At 48.2% G+C, this 20,094-nt stretch overlaps 1 protein-coding gene across 1 annotated transcript; it reads right to left on the bottom strand.

Annotated features, from left to right (window-relative positions):
• Positions 1-399: 399 nt before the first annotated feature.
• RND3 (Rho family GTPase 3) lies at positions 400-15,898 on the bottom strand. Its single transcript, XM_009557431.2, has 5 exons — positions 15,650-15,898; positions 14,293-14,380; positions 6,168-6,277; positions 4,529-4,663; positions 400-1,033 (listed from the first exon to the last, which is right to left on the bottom strand). Exons 1-5 carry the CDS (start codon positions 15,797-15,799, stop codon positions 782-784), a joined length of 735 nt encoding a protein of 244 aa, XP_009555726.1. The 5' UTR covers positions 15,800-15,898; the 3' UTR covers positions 400-781.
• Between the last annotated feature and the right edge of the window lie 4,196 nt (positions 15,899-20,094).

The raw sequence follows: 20,094 nt of genomic DNA, 5'->3' as shown, positions 1-20,094 counted from the left end.
CAGTACACCAGAACTGGAGACCACTTCCACTCTAAATTACAATCCCAAAGAGGAACGGAATGTCAGAGTCCTGCAGCGGGCAAGGCAGTTTGCCCCTGTACCCCAATCTCATCCCGTTTCATTTCCACAGTGCGAGGGCACCTATAACACCAGGAAATCTCAAACGGTTGTCTTCATTACCAACGTGCTCAAATGCAGATCATGCTGCCGCCTTGGGAAGGCAGAACTCCAGACGTCTCACATACGTTGTCCTCTAGGTGACGCACAGACCTCAATACACTCTTCATTTTAACGACGAGCTACGAAAAAATTCGATCATATCCTTTGGAAAACCAACTATAAGGTCACAGGGATAGTTCCTTAATGAGGAGGGCACATTAATAACATCTTCTTTTAAAAAAAAAACAACATTAAAGTATTTTAATGAAATCAAAGCGGTAGCATCCAGGAATAGGGCGTTAATAAAAGAAACGAGCACTGTCACTGACATCTCTCTCTGCAGTGTTATTTTCCCATTCACCCTCGCTTTTCTCAGCACATTCAAGCATTTTCCCTTTCTTTTTTTTTTGGCATTTTCAACGTGTCATTTCCTGATGCCATCTCCTTTAGAGCCATTTCTTCTCGCTGCTCAGTTCCTAAACACAGTCTCACACAACAGGCGAAGTCTCCATTAAAGCCTCGGCAGAAGCCCTCATTAAATACCACGCGGCTGTGTACTTCATTGAGCCTCCAACCCCTCCCGGATGCTCTCTTCCTCCTTCTCCAGGCAAATCAAGGTCCTTCACATCACCGTGCAACTCTTTGCTTTGTCCTTTCGCAAGTCCGTCGCCACTGTGGAAAGTTCTGGCCTGCCAGGCATGTGCGAAATTCGCTTTGTGGCCCGCTGCGATTTGTTTCGTTTAACATTTTTATTTGTTTTATTCACACACGCCAAGGTGGCGACGTGAAAAATGTCTCTGACACTGTTTTCTGACTGTAAGGCTGAGCATTCGATATATGTGGCTGCTCCAATCTGTTTGGCCATATTTGCACCCTAAGGGGAAAAAAAAGAACAGGCAATCAATACCAAGTTTCGAGAGAGCCAAAGCAAACCATACAATTACTTTTCAGCTCTTGTTTCCCATACACAACGTTTTGTGAAAGCTGAAGCTCCAGCGCTAGAGCCAGCAGCTAATTCTGCAAAATAAACAGAGTTTTGGTTCCAAGATGCATTAAACAAATCTCTAAGCATTATCTGCTACGCCTACAATGTTCTCAGGCCCTGGCAGAGGCTGCCCAGGGAGGTGGTGGAGTCCCCATCCCTGGACGGGTTGAAAAGCCGGGTGGATGAGGTGCTCGGGGATCCAATTTAGTAGTACACAGGGACAGTTGGACTCGATCTCAAAGGTCTTTTGCAAGCAAGTGATTCTATGATAAATACAAACTGGAAGAGAGAAGATAAGCTCAGGGACCTGCAAACAACTCTAAAAAGCCAGAAGAGTACCAGTGGGACCTGTTTAGCAATTTCACCCTTACGCCTTAACTTGCACCCACAAACCATGGGCTTACTGGGAAAGGTCTGGATCTGGCAGCTTCCAGATTTAAGCCCGCTATCTCCAAAGAGAAGATGTATTCCGAGTGCCTTAAGCGATAGCCGGTGTGTCCCTGACCCGGACTAGAGCCTGGGTTCTGTCTCCACAGAGAGGGCAAAGTTCAGAGGGAAATGCGCTGTGGGTTTCTGAGCTGGGAAGAGCTAGATCAACTTTTAGCTAAAGAACAGGCAAAAATAAGTGGTTATACAAGCTGTTCTGTGTTTTTAAGGGCATTAAAAGTCAAAGCAGGAGCATTTGTTTCGGCAGCATGAGAAAAACAACAAGCAACTCTGGCAGCTGACAATACCCCACTATCCTATCGTGGATTTTGCTACAGAAAGACAATAAATACAACACTGTCTGAAAAAAATGGAGCTGTTTCAATGGGCTTTTACTTCTGAGGGATGAATACTAAGTTATGAAATCCAACCACATCCTTGATCTGCCACTCCTCACGTATCCATGGGCCTGAGACTCAAGCACAAGTCAATCCAACCCCTCCCCTTCACTCTTGTGCCAGGCTGATCATAGAAAAAGATCACTGGAAAAGATCTTTGAGATCAAGTCAAACCACACCTGTCCACTACTAAACCCGATCCCCAAGCATCTCGTCCACTCATCTTTCAAATCCCTCCAGGGATGGGGACTCCTCCACCTCCTGGGCAGCCTCTGCCAGGGACTGAGAACCCTTTCAGTGAAGACGTTTTTCCTGATGTCCAATCTGAACCTGCCCTGGTGCAACTTTTGGACATTTCCTCTTGCCCTATCTCCTGTCACATGGGAGAAAAGAGCAGCACCCACTTCATCACAACCGCCTTTCAGGCCGTTGCACGTAGACAGTGATGAGGTCTCCTCTCGGCCTGCTTTGCTCCAGGCTAAACAACCCCAGGTCCCTCAACTGCTCCTCATAACAGTTGTTCTCCAGCCCTCTCCCTCCTCTGGATGCGCTCCAGCCCCTCAATGTCTCTCTTGTAGTGAGGAGCCCAAAACTGAACCCAGGATTTGAGGTGATGGCACTAATCTGGACCCACATCTTCATTACTGTGCTATTTGCCCTGTAGTGATGCAGCATCCTTATCAACCATGAGCGGGAGCTGCTGATAAAGGAGCGTTAGTCTGCAGGACCAGACCCTTCCCACCGTTAAACATCCTAACTCCTCCTAACCAAGCCTAGCCTGTATCCGAGTGCCTCCAAAGTGTTTGCTCAGGTGTAGCTGACTGGAAACCAGCTGGCAAACTGGTGACAGGGTGTCACCCCCAACTGACTTTGTTCTCCCAACACTTCCTTGTGGAGTTAAGAGGAGAGAGGGAAAACCCCACTAAGCTCTTTAATCCCATGGCAACTGGGCAAGGCAAGGGAATTTAAGCTGTGTATCTCAACACAAGAACACAAGCAAGTGAGCACTGATGGCTTCGTGCCACCGCTGGGCTCTGGCAACCACAGAGATAAAACCATTGCTCAGCCTAAGCTTTTGCTTTCTGGAGCACAGATGGAGTGGTGAGAGTTTGTTAAACTATGGGCCTCGCTGTGACAGTGCAATTTCCCCTTTGGCCGGCAGGAATAGCTTCTGGCTTAGCTCTTTGCCTTCTGACTCCTGTGCCCAAGGGGTATGGGTTAAGCTTCCACACCAGAAGAAATGTGAATCTTCAACACCAGAGGACAAATCCACCTGTCAGGAGGTTCTTAATCACTCTGTGACTACTGAAATACTGTAAAAAATGTAATGTACGTAATAAGTGGTATGGTATTGCCTTTGAAGTTTAATAGTCGAAGAAAAACAGCATGGAAAATTACAGCTTTGAGGCTGAGCGACATGAATATAAACACGTGCAGCAGCAGTAGCTGGTAACCAAGATGATGTCTTCTGCAACGAGCAGAATTCAAGGACACTTCCAAATTGTTTTACACTAAGGTAAAAAAAAAGGCATTTACTTTCATATAAAATTGTCCAAAATGAAGAGGTGTTTATTGAATGTTGTAAAAAAACCCCAAAAACGCTGTAACCAGCATGAGCCACCGCAGCACAACACTCCATGTCGTACTTTAATCAAGATACTCGGCTTACGGTACCTTTGATTTCCCAAATTTAAACAGACTGCATCATTAATAATCATACACTAGGAGCAGTTGGTTTGGAAAACCTGAGTCTGTGGATAAAACATCAAAATTTGATGACCCAGAATATCGAGATTGGCTAAAGTTACTTCTGAAGGGACCATTCTCACTCGTACACCCTACAGGGTGTGTATCAAACCACTGCTCTGATTCAGCTCCAGCACATGATACACATGTGAGTAATAAGGCAAAGTTTACCTTAAGGCCCAGTTATTCCCTTCTCTACCTCCTGCACTCCTCTTATGATCCAATTCCTTTCCCTTTCTCTACCCCTTGACGCCTGGCTCCAAACTTCTCAGCAGCAGAGAACTGCTGCCAAGAATTAAGACGCTTTCTGGATTTGCTGCTACCCTCAGAGGGAGCTACAGGGTGTTTTCACAGACAATATTTTCAGCAAAGAGGATTTTAAGGGGTCAGACTACATGCAATGCTTGTCATGATGCTAAAGACAAACGTATGGGATTCAAATCCTATGTTTGAACAAAATATTTACCAATTTATCAGTAAATAAAGAGGACATGTCACACTGTTGTTGTTTTGGCTTCTGCAGGCCCATAAAGGCAGTAAATTTATCTTGAATCCACTTAAAAGGTTCTTTGTAATCAATAAGGCTACAATCCTACAATGCCTAAAGCATGTGTGGTGGGGCTGCATGATTTTCTGCTGCCTCCAATCTGTGGACAGGCTTTGCCTTCATTCGTAATAGTATTGAAATTCACTTCCAGCAACTACTAAAGTACACACACCTGACAGGAGGAGAAGTTATTCAAAAAGGCAGCTACAGTGACAGAAGAGAGTCTTATCTTCTGCCCCTAAGGACAAAGAAGGACGTAGCACATACCTGATCGTAGGACACGGGTGTCTGCCTGTGATTGGAAAGTTCCACTAGCGTGCTGACATCCGTGCGCAGGTCTGACTTGCAACCAACCAAAAGCATTTTGGTGTTTGGACAGAACTCCTGGATTTCACCTTTCCACTGTAAAATTTTAGGTTGCTGTTACATTCAAGTAGTTGAACATTTAAATCCAAAGAAGCAACAGATAGAAGATGAAGTGTAATAAGTTGTGGCATTTCATGTGGAAATACCCTTACGTAAGAGTTGTTATCTACTTTCCAGCTAATTTCTAAAGGCATTAGTTCCAGCAGAATCCGGTCAAGGATGGAATCTTACAATCTCATACACTCATTCATTCCAGACTTACTAATCAAGAGGGAATGCACCCAGATTGTTTACCTACATGAGTAAAGGTTTGCAGATCTGTTGCTCCTCACAAGAGGTAAATACCCAGCCCACAGTCATTTCCAGGCAGGAACCTGGTGTCACCACGTTCCGTGGCTCCTCAGGATGGAGGTACAGAGGTGGGTCTTGTACAACCACAAAATAAGTGTTGCTGTGTATTGGCTCATGGCTACATCCTCCCACCCAGAAGTACACCGATCAGCCAAGGGTTCGGCTACTGTGAACCAGTAATAAGGCCGTCAAACAGGACTTTGAATACATTCCTTGGGCTTCCTCCCTGACTACACGCTTATTTTGAAAACATTTCACAGCAGAATCTAAACAGATCAACCCCTAAAACTTAAGGATTCGCTTAGGTTTAAAAGCACATTATGAAAAATCTCTTACAGAATTAAAATACAGCATCGTAACAAGCATTAGAAAATACAGTTCTAGATGCTTGTGGGCACAGTTCGCTGAGAGAATGACCTCAAGTATTTTCTGTAGACTACTAAGAGCTTTGTATGCCACTTTATTCCCAGTGACAGAAGAATCACTGGCCTCTGCCTCAGAAAAAGGAACTCCAGGTCACTAAGCCTTAAAGAACAGCACAAAGTTGAGTCACAGCCAGTGAACAAGGAGAGGACCAGGACCACCTCGCGCACACAGAGCTCGATTATCGGAATTCAGTGTTTTAACTCGGGGAAAGCCCAGCACTGATTCTTGGATCACTGAGCTTGTGAAAAAACTCTGAAGCTTGGTGCAAGATTGCATTTCCAATGCCACTGCTGGTGGCTTCCAGAGGTATTTGTCACTGGCTCCTTCTAGCTTCAGGCTGAGGAATTATGTAAAGCGATGGCACGAGTCCAAACACTTGGCAGGCACGTTTTAACCATCTTTGCAACATGGCAAAGTTTCTCAATCCTGTCTGTTGTATGAATGTAATGTGAGAGACAATTTCTTGCTGCACCCAGCCCTGCACTTCACACCCCCCTGAACAATTCACAGCCCTCTAAGGGCTGAGGAACGAGGATTTGCTTCACCTCTGAGCACCCATCAGGGAACTTTTGTTCTCAGTTAACGTTCATCCTTTTGCAAACAAATGATCTCAAATTCCAGCAGTGCAGAGCTCAGTGCTGTCATCTCTCCATTAAAACAAACAAACTGAAGTTTCCACTGTAAGAAGCAGCACCGCTCCCTCAGAGATTTAAAGCCACGCTTCTCAAACAGCTCTGTACTCAGAAGTTTCTCCATCACTTGCCTTTTTTAGCACACTATCAAGAGTTTCTGGCCGACTGATGTCAAAGCAAATCAAGACAGCATCAGAATCTGGATAGGAGAGCGGGCGGACGTTGTCATAGTAAGGAGACCCTGCAGGAAAACAAAACAATATTTTTATTAGATTTTCACTTTCTGCAGCCATTGAAGCTTATTGAATAAGTTTAGAAAGGTTCTCAGTGAAGCCCTTTAATCCAGGTCTCATCTTTCCTTCAATAAATAGCACTGTTTTCCCAAAACACTCCTTGCAGTTGTTCATTTCTCCACTTTCCCTTTGTTCCTCATTACCTGCTTTCCCAAGTAATTAAGCTTACGGCACCCGGGTGATCCATCTCCCACTCAACATTTGTGATGCCCCAATAACAAGGAACAGAAAAATCAAGTCAACCCAAGTTTAAGGTCCATCATTAACCTGCAGGGCTTTGACTTCGAGAACAAACTCTCAACCTCCAAAAGGCTTCTTCAAAGAAAATGACTCACAGTTGTCCTTCCATGGAAAAAAAATCAGCAAGTTTTAATTCTTCTACTATTTAATTTAAAATTTCCTTTCTTCACAATAAGGGTGCCCCATCCCTGGATGGGTTCCAGCCCAGGTTGGATGGAGCTTGGAGCCCCTGATCCAGTGGGAGGTGTCCCTGCCCATGGCAGGAATTAAATGATCTTTAAGGTCCCTTCTAACCCAAACCACTCTATGATTCTATGAACAAAAAGCGTCTTTCGTTGTCACAGACATCTGCAATTTTGAGAAGAAATTCTTGGTTCCAATTGAAGCATTTGTTGAAGTACTTGAGCAGGAAAGAATCCCAGTCCTGTAGGCAGGCACGCAAGTTATCTGTCACAAAAAGCCTCACCAATCTGTAAACCGATATATGCTTGCAATAAATGTTTATGTTTAGCCCATAAAATTTGTATTGACGCGATCAAAGCTAATCTAGCAATGTGATGGAACAGAAAGAGGCCCAATATTGCACTTTGCACATGTTTTCCTTCCAGAGCTGTTAAGGATGCACTGATTTCCTTAACAATTGTCATCTGTGCAGAGCTCCAAATCTATCTCCACAGTCAGAAATTGCTTTTTTTTTTATCATCTAGTGACTTTCCTTTTTTCTAGGAAGTTCCAGTCACTCAGCCACCATTTGGTTTGGCCTTAACCCTACTGAAGCTTCACCTACTGAGGAGAATGCATTTCCCATTTAGAATGATATTTAAGGCCATGGAGATGTTCCGCAGCTGGAGCACCTCCCGTACAAGGAGAGGCTGAGAGAGTTGCGTTGTTCAGCCTGGAGAAGAGAAGGCTCTAAGGAGACCTTAGAGCAGCTTCCAGTGCTGAAAGTGGCTCCAGGAAAGCTGAGGAGGGGCTATTTCCAAGGGCATGGAGTGACAGGACAAAGGGGGATGGCTTTAAATTGAAACAGGGAAGTTTTAGATTAAATGTTAAGAAGAAATTCTTCACCATGAGGGTGGGGAGGCCCTGGCCCAGGGTGCCCAGAGCAGTGGTGGTGCCCCATCCCTGGAGGGGTTCCAGGCCAGGTTGGATGGGGCTTGGAGCCCCTGAGCCAGTGGGAGGTGTCCCTACCCATGGCAGAGGTGGGACTGGATGGGCTTTGAGGTCCCTTCCAACCCAAATCATTCCATGATTCTGTAATTTAAACAGTTCAACGGTCCAAAAGGATAAGGGCATGAGCTTCAAAATGCACACCTGCAACTTGTTTTCTTAGTCAAAGCCTTATTTCTGTATTTTTGTCTCATGAATCTGAAGTACAGCATAGAACATTTGCACCAAGAACACAGCTTTCAAGAGTTTTCGGGTTATCAGCTAATTATATCACCAGTTTTCTGACTATCCAGAACTAATTGACTGTAAGGGCTCAGCGGCCAAGCAGACTATTAGCTGGATTAGAGGAATTCCTCAAGTTTTTAACTGACAGGCAGCTCACGCTGTTGCACAAAGCAGAGCGGGGAATGGTGTGAACATATCGCAGATGACTTCAGTTGGACAGCTTCTACTGGAAGGAAGGAGTCAAGAATCCTAGGAATGTTGTTTTTGAATTGAAGAGCAACACATGGGGAACGAAGCATTACCAAACTAGGTAGCAGAAGGTAATTTGTTGAACAAGACTATTTGATTTGAATGCTCATCTTCATAAATGATGTCGATCTAACAAAGATGCACCTGTCAAAAACTGCTCTTCAAAAAACAGTTAGCTGTCTTCAGCAGTAAATAACATGTTAGAAAAAGCAAAGCAAGCTGAGCTGACCAGCAGGTAATTATTCATCTGCACTCAGCTCTGCCTGAGTTGACTATCAATAAGCATTTTTCACTACTAAATTATCACAGAATGGCTTTGGTTGGAAAAGACCTTTAAGATCGAGCCCAACCAGCGATCCAGCCCTGTTAAGTCCACCACTGGATCACATCCCCAAGTGTATCTACTCAACTTTTAGACCCCTCCAGGGTTGGGGATACAACCACTGCCCTGGGCAGCCTCAGCCAGTGCCCAAGAACCCTTCCAGTAAAGAAATTCCTCCTAATATCCAACCTAAATCTCCCCTAGCGCACGTTGAGGCCATTTCCCCATGTCCTGTCACTGGCTACCAGGGAGAAGAGGGCAACTCCTACCTTGCTACAGCCTTCTTTCAGGCTGTTGTACAAAGCAGGGGTCTCTCCTCAGTCTCCTTTTCTCCACACTATCAACCCTCCAGCTATCTCCAGCACTGCTATTACAGCGCCTCTATCCTGGAGCCCAAGGGCCAAGTTACTTGCCCTCGACAGCCATTAACTAGCCACGTGCATTGCTCCGCATGCTGGTGAGAGCCACCGCCTGGCTAGCCCAACTCCTTGCCCAGCTCAGGCAAGTAAGGGCAGGATTGAAGAGTCTCAATGCTTGGCCAAATCGTTCCTGGCTAGAAAGGAGTCTCAGAAAAGCCTCACCCAGAAACTAATTCCTTAGACACATACCTATCTTCTCACTCACTAGTCTTCAGGGCTACAACACACCATATATGTCCATCAGCGTGTATTTATGTATACACACAGTCACCACCTCCAGCCCCGAGACGCCTCGCTACTGGTTTGAGAGGTTTTCGTTCTCGATTTTCCTTCTGAACCTCTCATATTAAATACGCTGAGCTAGAAGAAATGTTCTTCTATAAGGCAGCCCTGCTCAGATGCAAGCTAGAAGGAATATCTGACACCTCCTTTTCTTTGGGGTTGTGTGCGGCAGAACAAACGGGAACCATTTAAACTACCCAGGCTGCGGGATCAACAAAGGAAATTTCCTGCTCTCATTCAACAGCAAGAACTGAACCTTTATCAGTGCGCAAATAGAGGGGCTACGGCCCTCGCTGTGCGAGCCTATTCAATCTGGCATTTCATCGCTTCGCCCGGAGAAACCCTCAGAAGGCAGGAATCTCAGGAATGAGGCTCAAGTCTGAACAGACAACTTGAGCACAGCCCAGTAAAGCTGCTCACTCTTTTGCAAGTTCGACTGCAGAGCTGAAGCCTTGCCAACCCTAGAAAACAGAAGGGGAATGTAGAGCTACACTATTTGTGGAACAAAAATAAGCCTATTTGTGATTGCAATTCTGTTCCTACCAAATATAACATTTTTGTCAAGGACAACACATTTCTGTTTTATCAAAGAATTGCTGATGATGCTGTAGTTTGTCTTTGTAGTGGAATTATATTCCTGCTGCAATTCTTTTTTAACCTGCCTCGTAGCTTAAATAATGTAAGCCAAAATAATTTAAATATTAAGAATTATCTGCTTTTAAAATCTTGTGTTTCATGTGAAGTATGATGTAAACTCAGCTTTTAAACTGAAATAACCCCCCTCACCAAAGCAATATAGTTGGCTTTGGTCTACAGAAGATACCAAAGCTTAGGTTTAAATATTGCTATCTTAATAAATAACAGAATTACAATGTTAAAAGTTACAGCACACAATTATTTGATGGCTTAGCACTTCTCTAAGATGCCAGACCATGGAGATTTAACACCCTATTTGTCTGCAAGGTCTGAAGCCAACATGACCACCAGGTCCAACCAGGAGGTCCAACCAGGAGGTCCAACCAGGAGGTCCAACCAGGAGGTCCAACCAGGAGGTCCAACCACTCTCTGTCCCAGCTGAACCGGGCAACTCTTGCTCACCATGGAGGTTAAGCCACCCCTGTTCCAGCTGAACCCGTGCAGCTCTTGCTCTCCACACTTGCCCACAGGCCCTATGGGACGCAGTGCTCAGTAACAGGCAAGACTTTCCTATTTACACGCCACCAAGCAGCCATCAGGCATTCATCTTTGTAGCCTCTTGGACTCCAGTCAAGTGAGAGAACAGCAGACGAACAGCAGCATTCTCACTCCCAAAGCCTTGGGCTCACTAATAATCAGCTGCATAGAACACATCAAATACTGCTGTGGCCGCTCTAAGCGCCTGATTCACTGCTGAGGACTTTCCTCCTTCCAAATTCACCTTGTTTGTTTTGGAGAAAACACAGGTGATTTCGTATACTGACTATCTAGGAGACATCATCTCTGACCTCACGAATATCACAATATCCATAGCTTTTTGTGTGTTTACATTTCCACACCTCAAACAGAAAACAGGACTTTGGTAGGTGACCTGGCATTCCCAATTATCAACTCTAATTTTTTTTCCCCCCTCTAAAGGATAAAAAAAAAAAAACCCCTGTGACGACTCATTACACTGTCATGAAAGAAAAAATTACCACACGGCTCAACGCAGCCAACTTGCAAGCGAGCTGGAAGGCAAAGACAGAAATTTGATGTTTCCTTCACAGCGGTTACTGCCAGAGCACTCAGGAAACAGCAACTTCAATTCCTGCTTGTTTCAGAAAGATTTCAGCAAAAAGTTCTATAATTAATATTATGTTTCTACATAGACACCAAATACATTGTGCACATTAAAACTGCAGTAAAGCTAACTTGATTTAAAGCTCTAAGGCCCTCCTGGATTTAATTATATGCTAATCCCCAGCAGTGAATAAGTATTCCTTGAGAATTCCTTTATTGGAGTATCCAGTACATTTTCCACAGTTCAAGCAATTAAAAAACCCTAAAATATGTTTCAGGGAGACACAGGTATGTATATCTAATTAATGGTATGTGATTTCTATGCCACAGCTGCTGTTGTAATAGCAAGAAACATAAATATCAAAGCACTTGGTTTAAATGGAAGAAGCCAGAAACTCAGTAAATGCACATTAGACCATGCCTGTGGTAGACAAAGACGTCTAATATTGAATACTCTTCACAGTCTCCAAGATGAAGCTTTAACCTGAAGAAACTTTTCATACTCTACCCAGCAACATAAGGACACAGCTCCCAAACAGCTCAAGACTCACCACAGAGCGCAATAATTTATGGTGTAGTCAGATTGCAACCAGACATTCCTGCTTTGAAAGAAGGGCTGGTAGTCCAAAAACCAATTGAAATTCAAGTTGGCAAGCGTTTTCCTTACTGCTGTGGCTCATTTAAATCCTTATAACGACTTGCAGAACTAGACAGTACCAGAAAATACTTGAATAGTGAATCTTCCTATTCCACTCTTACAAGTGTTTTGTCCCATATTTCTATGGGCATATCCAAGACAGAACAAAAATGTCTCAATTTACAGCTAGCTTTAAAATGTTCTATCAATTGTGTGACTTTACTTGTTCTACTTAAAAAAAAAGCAGCACATTCTTATTATACAAAGGACTGCAAAACAAACCCACAACAGCAGGGCCAGTTCTCACCCTAAAACAAGGCAATTTTAACCGATGCCAACAGCTTTTCTCATTTTCTCAGAGAGCACAAGCTCAAAGCGGCAACACCTTCCTTCCAACGGACTGAATGCAGAACATGACATTTACTTTAACCCAAATTAGAGATCAATTCGTTGCCTGGCTCCCAGTCAGAAAATAAAGATGGACACAAAATGCTGATCGAGTCATCTTGAAAGTATCTGCAGCATATTGCAATCAAGCTCAGCTAAACAGCATCCTTCCCCCCTCCCAAAGAGATACGGAAGCACCTCAAATGACTTAAGTCATTACCTGCAATGGACATTATCTTCCATTAGTATTTGGCAGTTAATCGGTCCTATTAAGTTAACTAGACTTCATCCTGCTTTAATAATGTCATTGATACATTTATTCTAACTCAGCAGAGAACTCAAAGACTTGTAAAAAATAAATTACCAAGAGTTTAAGATAACACTCCAACCCTATCTTATCTTCTGATGTCCTTGATCTGATGGTGGGATTTTGCACTGGGTTAATGGGTTTGGGTAGTGTTTCTTCTTGCAAACGGCTGTTTACAGAGAGAGAATTCCTCATCCACAGAGTCCCACAACCAGAGGACCCACTGCTCAGCAACACTTTGAGATCGAGTATTGGATCTTTCAAACATTTCCTGTTTGGTTTCAGATTGCAGACATCAGCCACTTGATCCTGAGCTTCTGACTCAGATTTTCTACCAGTTCCAGGACAGGCCCAAGAGGGCAACATGCAAATGCTAAGGCTGGCAGGTGTTTCTCCCACTGCTTTTGTCTTTTGAAGTACTACAGAAGACTTCATTACACAGGTGTCTCCAGTCTTTGACACACAGATTCCAAACCTTCTCATGTCAAACAGCTTACCCAGTGAGTGTGTCGTATTTTAACAGTTAAAGATAAAACTTTCCAAAATAACTTCACCAGCTATTATTTTTTAATAAGCCCTTACACTACAGTTTGTTACGGCAGGCTTAGTAATCAGGATGAGAGCTCAAAGCAGACACTCTAGAAGTCTGCAAGTCTTACTTGGCATAAGATGAAGAAAAAAATTCAGTCCAGAGCTACATTGATACTGGTTGTGGGCACAGAGACTGCCTTTTCCCAGTAATCATGTTGCAAGAATTTGGAATCATTTCCTCAACAGCAAGAAGAAAGCCAACTCTCTGCCTAAACTGCTTTTCTTAATAAAGGGATTAACACTTTCGCTTCTGGTAAAAGGACTGCCTTGTTATTCAGAAGGAACTGCCAGGTCCAAGTTTAACGTTAAAAAACCATCCACACAACCTGCCTAAAGAAGAAAGGGCTTGAATACAGCAAATTCCTCCAGCTTTTTTCCGGTTTCTTCTGCAGAGCCAATGTTGACCCACACCTGTGTTAATGGTTCATGGTGTCACCCACCCCTGACCGGCTCTCCTTGTGCCCTCGGTCATGGAGCAGCAGAGACTCACAGGCTGACCACACTTCTGATTGAAGTGATCGGTTCAGGGGTGCAACCTCTCCACCCTGGCAGTAAGCTTCATCCAACTATCAACAGCAGAAGGATCTAGAGGAGTTTCTGGCCTAAGACAAGATCTAAGACAGCCATGCACCAAGAACCTCAACCTCTGAGAGTGTGAGCCGGGGTTTTGACATAGCCACTAAATAAGCGTGGCTACAACTGGAAGAGCAACGAGGAATGGAAGAAACGTGGCCACAACTGGAAGAGTGATGAGGAACTAAAAAAGCATGGCCACAACTGGAAGAGTGATGAGGAACTGAAGAGGTGGCCACCGCTGGGAGGGTGATGAGAAACTGGAGAAGCATGGCCACAACTGGAAGAGTGATGAGGTCCCTAAGTATGTATGAAACAATAGCTCCCTCCGTGCCCTCAGAAGGCCAGAGGTGCCCACCTTGAATCTTTCCTGGCTTTAAAGACTTCTCAAAAGAAGGAGGAAAGTAGCGCATCCAATCAAACACCGTAGGGAATTAAGGAGGCCAACAAGGCACTGGGATATGAGCTGATGTAACTCACCATCAGCATTCCTCCTGTGCCAGGCAAAGCAGGGTTCCAGAGCAGCAGAGGAGCAAAGGCACCCCTGGAGCTCCTCAGATAAGCGCCTTCCAGTCAGGCAGGCGAGGACACATCCCCTGTCCTTGCAATGCTGACAAATCGCCCGATGCAGGGCTACCCACGCCCTTTTCCCTCCTCAAAAGCCAACCGCGGCACTAAAATACACCTCAGGTTTAGGGAAAAACACACAACCGCGCACGCAGGGGTCTGCGGGCTTCGCTTTCGGGTCCTTCTCATGGATTTCCACCCACCCAGACACCCCCCAGCCCCGGGGGAGCGCTCACCCGAGGTGTCCCAGAGGCTGAGCTCGATGCGCTGCGTGTCGATCTCGAAGCTGGCCGTGTAGTTCTCGAAGACGGTGGGGACGTAGCTCTGCCGGGAGGAGACCGAGCATCGTCACTGCGCGCCCACCGCCCCGGTTCCTCGGTCCCTGCCCTAGTCCTTACTCGCCCTGGTTCCCCAGGCACCGGTCTCTGCCTCCCCCATCCCATCCCCGGTCCCTGTACACTGTCCCCTGCTCCTCCCCCCAGTATCCCCCAAATCCCGGTCCCCGCTCTCCCCCCGCAGCATCCCCCAAATCCCGGTCTCCGCTCTCCCCCCCCCGCCACCAGCATCCCCCAAATCCCGGTCCCTGCTCTCCCCCCCCCCCAGCATCCCCCAAATCCCGGTCCCCGCTCGCCCCCCCACCAGCATCCCCCAAATCCCGGTCCCCGCTCTCCCCCCCACCAGCACCCCCCAAATCCCGGTCCCCGCTCGCCCCCCCCCCCAGCATCCCCCAAATCCCGATCCCCGCTCTTCCCCCCCCAGCATCCCCCAAATCCCGGTCCCTTTCCCCCGCGGTGTCCCTCCGCCCCGGTCCCGGTCCCTGCTCCCCTCCGGTGTCTCGGTCTTTGACCCCTCCCGCCTGTTTGCTCCGGTCCCGGTTCCTGCCCCGGTCCCCAGTCCTTGCCCCCCCGGTCCCGGTTCCTCCCCACTCCAGCCCCGGTCTCTGCTCGCCTCCATCCCCCCGCAGCCTCAGTCCCGGTCCCTGCCTGCCCCGGTTCCCCCAGCCTCAATCCCTTCTCCCGCTGTCCCGGCCTCAGTCCCTGCCGCTACCCCGGTCTCTGCTCGCCCCGGTGCCGGTTCCCCCAGCCCCGCTCCCGGCTCGGCTCTCTTCTCGCCCCGGTCCGTGCCCCTCTGCCCTCCCTGCTCCCACTCTCGCTCCCCATCCCTACCCTCTGCTCACCCCGGTCCCTGCCCCCCTCCATCCCTGCTCCCGGTCTCGATCTCTGCCGGCTCCCAGTCCCCGTTCCTGCCCTCCCCGGTCCCGGTTCCTGCTCCCACCGGTCTCGAAATCTGCCGGCTGCCGGTCCCGGTGCCCGTCCCTAACCTCCCAGTCCTGGTCCCAGCTTGTGGCCACTCCGTTCCCTGTCCCTCCCCCCCACCTCCATCCCCGGGTCCCGTCCCTGCCCTCGCCAGTCCCGGTGCCGGTCCCCGGTCCCTGCCCTCGTCAGCCCCGGTGCCGATTCTGATCCCGTCCCTCCCCGGGTCTCGATCTCCGCCGGCTCCCGCTCCCTGCCCTCCCCGGTGCCGGTCCCGGTCCCGGTGCCCGTTCCTGCCCTCCCCGGTCCCTGCCCTCCCCGGTGCCGGTCCCCGCCGCACCTCGGGGAAGCAGTCCTTGGCGAAGACGTGGAGCAGCGCTGTTTTCCCGCACTGGCTGTCCCCGACCACCACGATCTTGCACTTCACGTTCTGGTTGGGATCCATCGCCGCCTTGCTCGACAACTTCTGGCTCGCTCTTCTCTCCTTCATTGATCTCCGATTAATCCCTCGGCCGCCCACAACGAAAAAGGGGGAAAAAAAAAAAAAAAAACCACGCGGTTCCACCAAGAAAAGTTAAAAGAATATATATTTAAAAAAAAAAACAAACAAAAAAAAAAACCCCTAAAAGCGCCGCAGGAGGAGGTGGCGCCGCCGCTCCCTCCGCTCGCCCCGCACGCACTGCTTTGTCCCCCACCGCCCACCCTTATTTATAGCCTCGCCGCGCCAATCAGCGCAGGCAGCCGCCGCGAGGCCACGCCCCCTCGAGGTGCCGGGGCGCGGCGCCCCCTGGCGGAGACACAGCCTCTAAGGGGGGGGGGAGAGGGGGATACGGGAGGGGGTGCAGATGGTTCTGCCTCTCTGCACCCTCACCTGCAGCCCTGCGTGCACCTGTGGGGTCCTCAGCTCAGGGGGGACGTGGAGCTGCTGCGGGGAGTGCAGGTGGGGTTGGGGAGGTGGGGCTGTGAGAACCTCGTGGAGTTGAAGGAGGCCGAGGGCAAAGGCCCGCAGCTGGGTGAGGGCAACCCGAGAATGGATGGAGAGCAGCCCTGAGGAGAAGGGTTCGGGGTGCTGCGGGAGGAGAAGCTCAACAGGAGCCAACAAGGTGTGCTTGGAGAGTAGAAACCACCCGTGTCCTGGGCTGCATCCGGAGCAGTGGGACCAGCAGGGAGGGAGGGGATTCTGCCCCTCTGCTCCGCTCTGTGAGACCCACCTGGAGCCCTGTGTCCAGTTCTGGAGTCCTCAGCACAGGGAGGACACGGATCAGTTGGAGTGAGTCCAGAGGAGGCCACAGAGATGATCGCAGGGCTGGAGCACCTCTGCTATGAGGACAGGCTGAGGGAGTTGGGGTTGTTCATCTTGGAGAGGAGAAGGCTGTAGGGAGACCTTTGAGCAGCTTCCAGTGCTGAAAGGGGCTGCAGGAAAGCTGGGGAGGGGCTCTGGATCAGGGAGTGCAGGGATGGGATGAGAGGAACGGTTTTGAGCTGAAAGAGGGGAGATAGAGTTGAGATCTTGGGCAGAAATGTTTTGCTGTTCAGGTGGGGAGGCCCTGGCCCAGGGTGCCCAGAGCAGTGGGGGCTGCCCCATCCCTGGAGGGGTTCCAGGCCAGGTTGGATGGGGCTTGGAGCCCCTGAGCCAGTGGGAGGTGTCCCTGCCCATGGCAGGGGTGGTACTGGATGGGCTTTGAGGTCCCTTCCAACCCAAACCATTCCATGATGATTCCATGATTCTGAAACTAACGGGTACTTTGGCCAGAGGAGTGGCTAACGGCTCCCTCCACCACAGTAATGGCTCGCAGCTGCATCCACCAGAGGACTGACTAATGGCTACGTTCACCATGGGTTGAGCTAATGACTGTGTTCACCAGAGGACTGCCTAAGGTCTGCCTTCAGCAGAGGACTGGCCAGCGCCTTCCTTCACTAACATCCACCACCGAATGCTGAAACAGCAACCCTGTCACAGCGCGGGGCGAATCTTTCCTGAAGCGCCAGCCCTGAACACGGGCTGGTTTGTGGGTGATTCATAGCACGCCTCTCCATCGAGTCCTTCTCTCCTTTGCCGTGTGGCTCCGTGTGGCAGGTGGACACATGCCCTGGGAAAGGGGCTGCCAGCAGGCAGGGGGACTGGAAGGAAGCCTGCTTCCCCTCCTCGCTCAGATCTCACCTTGTGCAGCCAAAGACAATGATGGCCCTGGTGAAGGCGGGGTCTTGGCCTGATCTCCAGTGAATCACCCACGTCACGAACTAGCGCTGTGTCATCTCTCAGCTGGAACGTGAGCAATGAATAAAGCTTTAGAACATCCTGAAACGGAAAGCACTACTGTCTTGTGCATGTTTGGCCATAGGGAGCTACTCCAGTGACGCAGGCAACAGAATGCCAAGCATGACAGGTCAAAATTCAGTGCTAATATCCTTGATTTTGTTCCGATGTATCACATCTTGAGCTGGTCACATTAGTCAGCTCTAATGAACTTTCCAAAGAATTTAAGCCTTGGTTTCTGCTTGGAAATCATGAACAAAACACTTGGGTGCATTATTTGTAAGACCTTGCTGAAAACTTGGAGCAGTAAGCTTTCCACCTCTCATTTTTAAATTAAAAGCTAGTCTCAGCTATTTTTCAGGCCCCATCCATCCCTGCTGTCCATCAGCACGGCTTCAGCTCTTTGGATGGATGATGGAATGGGACAACATGATTTAAGCAGTGAGGAATCTTACTGCTCACAGCAAGCTGGTTTTCTCTCTTTTATTCAACTGTATACCTGCAAACAGGAGATAAGTCTGGGAAAACACAGTTGCATGAATGCTCTCATGTCTTCTCCAGAGTGCAGAAAATCCTCCTCTTTCGTTCCCCTCCACTCCACGCTGAAACACGTGGCAGCCTCACAGGCAGATGCAGGTGGTATAGAACTCTGGCTCCGTATTCTTTGTAAGCCCAACATACCAACGGAGGCATCTCTGCTGAATATAAAGAGAGAAGAAAATGGGATTGAAAGAGCTCTTTGTTAATCCTGAATGAAAGCTGAGTTGAACATCTGCTCCCTATCAGTTCCTCAGTCACCACCGTACAGATGGAGGCAAGATGACAGGCTGAGAGATTTGGGGTTGTTCAGCCTGGAGAAGACTCCAGGGAGACCTTAGAGCAACCTTCCAGTACCTGAAGGTGGCCTACAAGAAAGCTGGGAAGGGGCTTTTTACAAAGGCATGGAGTGATATGATGAAGGGGGATGGCTTTAAATTGGAAGGGGGAAGATTTAGATTGGACATTAAGAAGAAATTCTTCACGATGAGAATGGGGAGGCCCTGGCCCAGGGTGCCCAGAGCAGTGGTGGCTGCCTCACCCCTGGAGGGGTTCAAGGCCAGGTTGGTTGGGGCTTGGAGCAATCTGATCCAGGGGGAAGTGTCCCTGCCCATGGCAAGGGGTGGGTGGAATCGAATGGGCTTTAAGGTCCCTTCCAACCCAAACCATTCTATGATTCTATGGTGTGGCACCAAAGGTGGCCCTGGTGTCCAAAGGTGGCTTGGCTTGGCCAGGACCGAGAGTGCCAAGAGAAGGAACTGGTGCTCCCAGGCACCACACATCAGGGCTGGGGGAGGCGGCTCCCTTGCACAGCTCACATGGAAAATCTGCCTGCATCCAGCTATGTTAGGAATGTGGAAACTTCAACACGTTACTCATCATGACCACAGAGCTTCCATCAGCACACTTCCCTGTAGTATCATGGTTACATGCTTTGTTTGCCCTTATAGCCCAGAGTCTCCCGGCTAAAGCCCAGGGCTTTTGGGGTGCCCTGCAGTGTTTTGGGCACTTGTGACAATGAATAAGCTACAAGACACCCCCACCTTCTCTGAAACAGCCTGCTTGTTGTGATTCCTTGGGGAAGCTGTTCCAGATATGTTAATCCCCATAAAACTATTATTCATGTCATACTCTTAGGTTTAATGCCTTTTCCCATATCTTGATAACTAGGGGGATAACACAGCGGGTTTAACATTTCCATCGGCATTTTTCACATGCAGTCTGGATTGTGATTTATAAGGCAAGAGTTTCTTGCTTTGCTCGGTTCAAATTCCCCATTTTTTTCCAACCTGATTTCTTTCTAGAATTTCAGTTTCTCTGGTTTCCATCCAAGAAAGCATAATGTGTATATTAATAACGTATATACAATCTAGTGTTATCCGTAGTAATGACTGCTAATCTAGTATATGAGGGCTGGAGAACCTCCCATCCGAGGACAGGCTGAAAGAGTTGGGGTTGTTCAGCCTGGAGAAGAGAAGGCTCTGAGGAGACCTTATAGTGACCTTCCAGTACCTGAAGGGGCTACAAGAAAGCTGGGGAGGGGCCGTCTACAAAGGCTTGTGGGAATAGGACGAGGGGAATGGGGATAAACTGGAGAGGGGCAGATTTAGACTAGACATAAGGAGGAATTTCTTCACGATGAGAGTGGAGAGGCACTGAACAGGTTGCCCGGGGAAGCTGTGGCTGCCCCATCCCTGGAGGGGTTCAAGGCCAGGCTGGATGGGGCTTTGGGCAGCCTGATCCAGTGGGAGGTGTCCCATGGCAGAGGGTGGAATTCGATGGGCTTTAAGGTCCCTTCCAACCCAAATGATTCTATGATTCTATGATTCTATGATTTAATGGGAATATTGGAATACATTTTTCTTCTCTCACAAGTAATCTGCCTGGATGCACTCTGTGACTGTAATAAAAAGAGTAGAGAACAAGTGCTTTTAGTATCAGAATGACTGCTTGATGATTTGAATCTAAAATTGCCATCAGGATCTCTCTCC

The sequence above is a fragment of the Cuculus canorus genome, chromosome 6 (genome assembly GCF_017976375.1).
Source record: "Cuculus canorus isolate bCucCan1 chromosome 6, bCucCan1.pri, whole genome shotgun sequence".
Lineage (NCBI taxonomy): Eukaryota > Metazoa > Chordata > Aves > Cuculiformes > Cuculidae > Cuculus > Cuculus canorus.
The sequence above is the reverse complement of the archived record's forward strand: the minus strand, read 5'-3'. Positions and strand labels throughout refer to the sequence as shown.